Source organism: Vicia villosa, linkage group LG4 (genome assembly GCF_029867415.1).
Source record: "Vicia villosa cultivar HV-30 ecotype Madison, WI linkage group LG4, Vvil1.0, whole genome shotgun sequence".
Lineage (NCBI taxonomy): Eukaryota > Viridiplantae > Streptophyta > Magnoliopsida > Fabales > Fabaceae > Vicia > Vicia villosa.
In genome coordinates this window covers 93,235,273-93,244,060 of record NC_081183.1, presented here as the reverse complement: position 1 = coordinate 93,244,060, position 8,788 = coordinate 93,235,273, and the positions used below count along the sequence as shown (strand labels likewise).

At 39.4% G+C, this 8,788-nt stretch overlaps 1 protein-coding gene across 1 annotated transcript; it reads left to right on the top strand.

Moving 5' to 3' along the window:
- The first annotated feature begins 2,860 nt into the window (after positions 1-2,860).
- LOC131597527 (uncharacterized) lies at positions 2,861-4,861 on the top strand. The gene is made up of 2 exons (XM_058870219.1): positions 2,861-3,334; positions 4,763-4,861. The coding sequence occupies exons 1-2, from the start codon at positions 2,861-2,863 to the stop codon at positions 4,859-4,861; spliced, it is 573 nt and encodes a 190-aa protein (XP_058726202.1).
- Positions 4,862-8,788: the final 3,927 nt, after the last annotated feature.

Here is an 8,788-nt window from a genome sequence, read left to right as displayed (position 1 = left end):
CTCTAAGGAAGAAGAAGCAAAGCTGTGGCACCAAAAACTTGGTCACCTTCATCTAAGGGGTATGAAAAGGATTATTTCTCTGGAAGCTGTGAGAGGAATTCCTAAGCTACAAATTGATGAAGGAAGAATATGTGGTGAATGTCAAGTAGGAAAACAAACCAGGATGTCGCATCCAAAGGTTACACATCTGACTACTTCCAGAGTTCTTGAACTGCTACATATGGACTTGATGGGACAAATGCAAATAGAAAGTCTTGGAGGAAAGAAATATGCTTATGTGGTTGTGGATGACTACTCCAGATACACTTGGGTAAACTTCATCAGAGACAAGTCAGATGTGTTTGATGTTTTCAAGGACCTATGTCAAAGAATTCAAAGAGAAAAAGAAAATGGTGTTGTAAGAATTAGAAGTGATCATGGAAAGGAATTTGAGAATCAAAAATTTGCTGATTTTTGCTCCTCTGAAGGAATACATCATGAATTCTCCTCCCCTATTACTCCACAGCAAAATGGGGTTGTTGAAAGAAAGAATAGAACTATTCAAGAATCGGCCAGAGCAATGATCCATGCTAAGAATCTTCCTATCTACTTCTGGGCTGAAGCCATGAATACTGCTTGTTATGTCCATAATAGAGTTACATTAAGAAAAGGAACCTCTACCACCCTATATGAGATCTGGAAGGGAAGAAAGCCCACTGTCAAATACTTCCATGTGTTTGGTAGTAGGTGTTACATTCTTGCTGATAGAGATCACAGAAGGAAGATGGATCCCAAGAGTGATGAAGGAATTTTTCTGGGCTACTCTACAAACAGCAGAGCCTATCGAGTGTTCAACTCAAGAACCAGAATAATTATGGAGTCCATAAATGTTGTTGTTGATGATGCTCACAATCAAGCAGATGTCACAGAAGATGTCGGAACATTCTGGGATATTACAGCTGAAGGATCTATAAGAGAAGATGATTGCAGTCCTACTATCACAGAATCTGAGACTGAACCTCCTAACAAGAGTCCATCTATAAGAGTTCAGAAAAATCATCCTAAAGAACTTATTATAGGAGATCTCAACAGTGGAATTACTACAAGGTCAAGAGAAGTTGTCTCAAACTCTTGCTTTGTATCAAAAATTGAACCTAAAAATGTCAAGGAAGCATTAACAGATGAGTTCTGGATTAATGCCATGCAGGAAGAACTAGGCCAGTTTGAAAGGAATGAAGTATGGGAGCTGGTTCCAAGACCAAAACATTCTAATGTCATTGGAACAAAATGGGTCTACAAGAATAAGTCAGATGAACTGGGAACTATAATCAGAAATAAAGCAAGGTTAGTTGCTCAGGGATACACTCAAGTTGAAGGAGTTGACTTTGATGAAACTTTTGCTCCTGTTGCCAGACTTGAGTCAATTAGGCTGTTGTTAGGGGTTGCATGCATTCTGAAATTCAAACTATATCAGATGGATGTGAAGAGTGCTTTCTTGAATGGATATTTGAATGAGGAAGTCTATGTAGAACAACCTAAAGGTTTTGCAGATCCAAACCATCCTGATCATGTGTACAAATTAAGAAAAGCTCTTTATGGTCTGAAACAAGCCCCTAGAGCTTGGTATGAGAGACTAACTGAGTTTCTTACTAGCAACGGATACAGGAAAGGAGGGATAGATAAAACTCTCTTTGTTAAAGATGAAGGAGGAAAGATTCTGATAGCTCAAATCTATGTGGATGATATTGTATTTGGTGGGATGTCAGACAAGATGACTAGACATTTTGTTGAGCAGATGCAATCTGAATTTGAAATGAGTTTAGTTGGAGAATTAACTTACTTTCTTGGGCTGCAAGTCAAACAGATGGAAGACTCAATCTTTCTCTCTCAGAGCAAGTATGCTAGAAATATTGTCAAAAAGTTTGGAATGGAAAATGCTACTCACAAAAGGACACCAGCACCTACTCATTTGAAACTGTGCAAAGATGAAAAGGGAACTAGTGTTGATCAAAGTCTATACAGAAGCATGATAGGAAGTCTGTTGTACCTTACAGCCAGTAGACCTGATATTGCCTTTGCTGTTGGGGTATGTGCTAGATATCAAGCAGAACCCAAAGTCAGTCACATAAATCAAGTCAAGAGGATAATAAAATATGTGAATGGTACCTGTGAGTATGGAATGCTTTACTCTCATGGATGTGAACCCATTCTCACTGGATATTGTGATGCAGACTGGGCTGGAAGTGCTGATGACAGAAAAAGTACTTCAGGAGGATGCTTCTTTTTGGGAAATAACCATATTTCATGGTTCAGCAAGAAACAAAACTGTGTGTCCTTATCCACTGCTGAAGCAGAATATATTGCAGCAGGAAGTAGCTGTTCTCAACTTGTTTGGATGAAACAAATGTTATCAGAATACAATGTCACACAAGATGTCATGACATTATATTGTGACAACTTAAGTGCCATCAACATTTCAAAGAATCCCATTCAGCACAGCAGGACCAAGCATATTGATATTAGACACCACTACATTAGAGATCTTGTTGAGGACAAAATAATTGGCTTGGAACATGTTGCTACAGACCTTCAACTTGCTGACATTTTTACAAAAGCCTTAGATGCAAATCAATTTGAAAATCTAAGAAACAAATTAGGCATTTGTCTTTGTGAAGGATTATAGCAATTAATTGGGTGTGGGGCCAGCACTATTTCTCTCTCCAAATCTTGGATATCATTACACATTAAAGTGTATTTTCCCCCCCTTTTACAAGTTACCCAAACGGTTTCCATTCTTTCAAAACCTCTCCTCCACACTCACGCTATCTCTCTGGTTCTCTGCATTCCAAAATACTTACCCAGCTTTCCATTCTCTCTCATCATGTCTCAAAGTACTCCTTCAAAGCAATCGTCTCCCTCCTCTGAAAAAGCATCGGAGTCTAGGGCACCAAATGTGGTGACTGATCAAGATGTTGTGTTGAATGTCGCACCATTGAACACTGTTCCTCCTTCCGATTCTACTCGCAGTCAACCAAGAAAGATGCATGCAAGAAAATCAACCGGAGGATCTGTTCCAGAAACTTTTTCTGTCCAGGGTAGAGAGGGATCTTCCTATGTTCATAATGCAATTGCAAATATTGTCACCAGAATCTTGAATGAAGGGCACAAGGTTGAAGGAATATCTGTTCCTCTAGCCCAAATGCCTGCTTCCGATGATGATCAAGGTGAGCAAGATGATGCCAGCAAAGATCAGGATAAAAATGATGAGACATCTGCTGATAAAAATGATGAGACTCCTGTTGCTAAAGATGTTGAGACATCTGTTAATAATGACGAGACCCTTGTTGCCAAAGATGTTGAAACATCTGAAGCTATCAATGTTGAAGCATCTGGTACCAAAGATGATGAGACTCTTGCACCTGAGAAAGATGAAGAGGTTCCTGCTGTTCCTGCTAAGAAAGATGAAAATCCTAATGTGCATGATGTGGTGGACCTAGATGAACTTGATGATCCTATAGATATTGCTGATGATGACCTCATCTCCAGCATCTCCAACAGGGTCAAGGCTCGTAAGGGAAAACAAGTTTGTGAGCAACACTCTCTCAAGCCACAGGTTACTCCTCTGAAGACTGTTACTAAAGAAAAGATGAAGAAAGTTCCTACTGGACCCTCAAAGTCTGGAAGCAAAGTTAGTGTGAAGAAGAGGAAGGAAAGAAGCATTTCTGACTCTGAAGCTGATGTCCCTAGTGATGTCCCTGACATCCCCTCCAAGAAGAAGATTGCTGTTACTAAATCTGCTACAAAGGTCCGTGATGTTCCTTTGGATAACATATATCTGCACTATGCTTCTAATGCAATCCAGTGGAAATTTGTGTATCAAAGAAGGCTGGCCCTTGAAAGAGAATTAGCAAATGATGCTCTGGAAAATCAAGAGGTCATGCAGCTCATCAAGACTGCAGGTTTGATTAAGACTGTTTCTCAATTCTCTAAATGTTATGAAATGCTTGTGAAAGAGTTTATTGTCAATTTATCTCAAGACTGTGCTGATGGTAGAACAGATGATTTTCATAAAGTTTATGTTAGAAGAAAATGCATAGAGTTCTCCCCTACTGCTATCAATCACTATCTAGGTAGAAATGCTGAAGCTCAACCTGAGCTTGAAGTAACTGATAATGAGGTCTGCAACACCATCACTGGGGGTAAGGTTAAAAAGTGGCCCATCAAAAGCAAACTGTCTGCTAGTCTCTTGACTGTCAAGTATGCTCTGCTGCATAAAATTGGTTCTGCCAACTGGGTGCCCACCAATCACACCTCTACCATTGCTGTTGGCTTAGGTAGATTCATTTATGCTATAGGGACCAAGACTGTGTTTGACTATGGGACCTATATTTTTGACCAGACTATGAGACATGCAGGTACCTCTGCCACTAAGCTTCCTATTGCCTTTCCATCCCTAATATGTGGAATCATCCTAAAGCAATACCCTGGCATCTTGAAAGCTAAAGATTCTGTCTGCAAAAGGGAAAGTGCTTTGACCTTTCACTACAAGCTGCTTCAAAGGAATGATGCCTCAACATCTGCTGGGACATCTCAAACTAGCAAGTCTGTGACCAAAGCCTCTCTTATAGCTGAGCTGAAGGAGACCTGCAAAGAGCTGGAAAATAGGAAGATGAAGCTTGAACAGCTTATACAAAGTCTTGAGCAGTCTGCTGATAGTGGTGATGATCATGCTGCTGGTAGTGATGGTGAGAAGATGGATGCTGATAGTGAGGATGAATATAAGGTTGAGGATGATGAGGATGCTGATGCCCAGACTGGTAGCTCCAGTGATGTGGAGATGAGTGAGGAGGATGATGAAGATACTGCTGGCTCTGAGGATTAAATCTTCATCTGAAGTTTGGCTCCTTTTGTGGCTAAAAAGGGGGAGTAGTGTGTGTTTGTTGTTTTGGTTGTAATGGTTGTTTTGTTGTTCTGGTGATCTTTTGGTGTAATGGTTGTAATGGTTGTTTTGTTGTTCTGGTGATCTTTTGGTCTTTTCTTGGACATGATTATTTTGTGGTTTTCTTTATTTGGGTGTTCTCTGGTTCTCCCTGACAATGACAAGTGATTTCTGTAACAATTGATTAAGTAGTTGTTTTCTGGTTTTCTGGTGATTAATCAAGTTGAATCAAGTTGCTGCTGTTTCTTCAGAATTTATTTTTTTGTTACAGAATTTATTTTTCTGTTGTTTTACATCTATTAATGTTTTAGCCAAAAATTTGCCAAAGGGGGAGTTTGTAGATGTTGTTGATTGGCTGTAATTTTTGGTAAAACTAATTGTGGCTCTATCCTGTCAAAACCAGTGTCATGACATGCTTTCTGTTGTTGTGAAGTCCTTCCTTATGCAGGCCTTTACCTGATGTCAAGGCCGATGTCATGACATTCGCAGCTGTTCGTTATTGTCTATTACTACTTATGATTTTATGATCTGATAAGATCCTATGCGCTATATTTGGTAATGATGGATTCTGATCTGTTTTAAGGACGTCTTGGATGATTTTTATTATCAGTTCATTATGTTATGAAGATTTGTTTTATTAGGGAAAAAACTATTTTGTGGATCCAAGGCCCAGTTGCTGTATTGTTTGAAGGCTATTTATTCCATGCAGGGGCTGCTGTTGCCGTCAGGGGTTTTTGGTTGAGAAACTGTTAGAGTTCTTTGTGGTTAAGTTTCTTGTTGTAGTTTTCTTGTAAGCCAAACAATCATCATGATGATTGTCTTGGTCTAGGTGTTTTGATTTGAGTTGTAAGAAGTACTCAAAGCTTTTAAGCAAGAGTACTATTGTACTTGATCAAAGCTTTTAAGCAAGATCAAGTTGTGTCTTTGAAGAGTGTCTTCTTTTGTTATTCGTTGGTTAGTTTTTCATCACTGCTGTGATTGAGGGGGAGTGAGTAGGATCTCTGGTCTAAATGGTTTAGATTGAAGTTGCATTGGGTAGATATTAAGTGAAAGGCGTAATCTTGTTTTGTATTACCTTGAATTGATATTAATTATAGTGGACTTCCTCCCTGGCTTGGTAGCCCCCAGATGTAGGTGTGTTTGCACCGAACTGGGTTAACAACTTTCCTGTGTTGTTTTTCTGTTTACACTTTGTTCATTTGTTTAAAAACATTCAGATAGTGATGTCGTGACATCCTGTTAGACATCGTGTGTCTGAGTCCAGAATTTCACAAAGTTTGACACGGTTTATAGGAGTAATTTGAACATGTCTGAAAAGATTGACGGGTGTCTTTGAGAAGATTACCTAGAAAGGTTCCTGGAAAGGACACCGGATTTTTTTAGAGAATATTGCCTGAAAAGGAATATCTTAAAGAAGACTGAAAAAGTTAAGAGACGTCTTACAAAAGACTACCTAGAAAAGGTTTTTAGAAAGGAATATGTCTTAGAGAAGACTATCTGAAAAGATTTCTGAAAATGACGAGAGACACCTGGAAAGGTTTTGTGGGATGTGTCTTAAAGAAGACTGTTTGAAAAGGGGCTCCTAGAAAGGATAATAGATATTTGAACATATCTTAAAGAAGACCACATGGAAAGATTGAGAGATGTTTTATAAAAGTTCCTGGAAAGGACGTGAGAGTGGTATTGACAACATTTGATACTGAGTGACCTTTTGCAACGTGCCCCCCTATTAATGGACTTGCCCCATGGGCTATTCAGAGTCCTTGAGAGACCCCATGGATCTTGATTAGATTGCCCTAGATGAAATAGGATAACAACGGGCTATGCCCCGGGTATACAGTAGCCATCTGAGTCAGGCGTAAGAGATATTTCTTCTTTGATATGCTTTTTAAAGCTATTTCGCCTGTCGGTAGGATTTTTAGTCATTAGCCATGCCCCATGCAACTTCTCCCTGATGTTAAAACATTTGAATCTATATAGACCAATGTGCTTTACGATGAAATTCATAAGATGTGAATGCATATGTCTGTCTTGAAAGCTTAAAAAACATTTTTTTGAGTAAAACAAAGTTTTTTTTTTGTAAGAAAGTGATATCAACTCAAGAGTTATAGTAGACCTTAAGGAGTCGGGATACCTTTTTGTAACGGTATGCTTTAGAACTAACCATGTTTCAGTTAGGACTTTTAAGGGTTGTAACGTGGCCTGGTTCACGGTTTTAAGAAACAAAGGATAATGGCTCAAAGTTCATTTGTACCCACCCCAATCTTCGTGACGTTCTCCAGTCCTATGCTCCGTTAACTATGCATTTAAGCTCCAAAAGACTTTGGGAATTATAACATTGACATTTATGATGGTTCAAAAACCAAAGGTTTATCTGCAAAGACAGTCATCCTCCTTTTGTAATATTTTCCTTTTGTCAAGGGTATATAGTGACCCCTTTTTTTTTATTATCCCTAATTTTTGCCTGAACTGTTTATTTGAAATAACAGTCAGCGGGATGCCCCAATTTTGCCTAAGTCTCCCTTAATAGGTTTTGACTTGGCAGGCCTTGCGTTGTTTTTTTTTTGCGGACATTGACTGTCAAGCTTAATTATGACGGATAACCATCAGTGATTATGTTCAAAGGAACTATTTGGGATAATCAAGTTAGCTGAGCATCTACCCTACCCCAGGTTATATTTTGAGGGTTTTTATTTTGTACTTGAAGGAAAACTCCTACTTCTTAGGTTCAAAGGGGTTGACGAGGGATTAACATCCTTATATCTCCACTGTATTGGAATTGAAACAATGCCTGTACATCGTCAACACGGTCTGTTCGAAAGCGTACTGTATGAGATTGCGGTATCGTTTTCGTCATTCTCCCTCCAAAGGCTTACAGTTTTAACGAGAGTCGAATATCACAAAAGAAGAAAATCAAGTAAAAACCAATTTTAAATATAGTGAAAACACTAGGAATAAATCAAGACAAACGTAAGCAATGCATTAATGATTATTGTAAAGTACATAGCGTATCCGCAAACCAATGTTTAAACAAACAAAAAAGAGATTGCGAATGCAAATGAAACTAATGATCTAAGAATCTCTCCTTCTAGACATCCATAGCATTAGACTTGTGCGGCTCTTTAGGCTGGCCGGACTCAATGACCCCTTCTTCAATTAAATCTTGCTTCCCCTCCACCATGCCTATGCATCCTTGTTCAAGATATTGCCCCCAGTTGGACTAATCTTTGCCCCACAAACCGTTGTAAGGTATTCTCGTAAGCTTCGTTGCGTTCTAAGATGAACCCCTTTATAAGTAGATACCCCTTAAGTGCGTCTATGGGGGAACTTCTTTGTTGAACCAACTCCTGCTTGGTAACGACCTCTATTGCGTCGACTGCCCCAACATGAGGAGGCATAGGCGCGGGCGTAGGCGTAAGTACGTAGTTTGTATAATGAAGGGCAACCTTTTCTCCTTGTAGGACCAAGCTCTTTTGAACATTCAATGGTTGGTTCTCCTCTCTCCACATTTTAGGGATTTTCTTGAGTTCATTTATGAGTCTCAGGAAATCAGCCAGCGTAGTTGTTGATTAGATAAGGGTGAAGACAAAAATGCAAATGTAGATGTAAATGTATGACAGCATGAAAATGCGAATGCATGCGTATGCGAGAGACTCCTTGTATTATAACTCCGTGCATGCAATGCAGATGCGTGACGTATAATCCTAGGGATAGCCTTAGAGGCGACATTAGACCCTAGTGCAATCCTTGCAAGATAGATGTTATGACACGCCAATGGAAATCCCTTAGATTAGGGGGTATGCAAAAGGTAGCGGCTGGTGACCGTTCAAGACAGTCACCAAGTCTCATGGCCATCGAGAGGCCGATCAA

Excerpts from the sequence above, each read along its gene's own strand:
- LOC131597527 (XM_058870219.1), top strand. The coding sequence starts at position 2,861 with ATGTCTCAAAGTACTCCTTCAAAGCAATCGTCTCCCTCCTCTGAAAAA. Across the intron at positions 3,335-4,762 it reads AGACCCTTGTTGCCAAAGAT|GTTGAGGATGATGAGGATGC; the intron begins GTTGAAACATCT and ends GATGAATATAAG.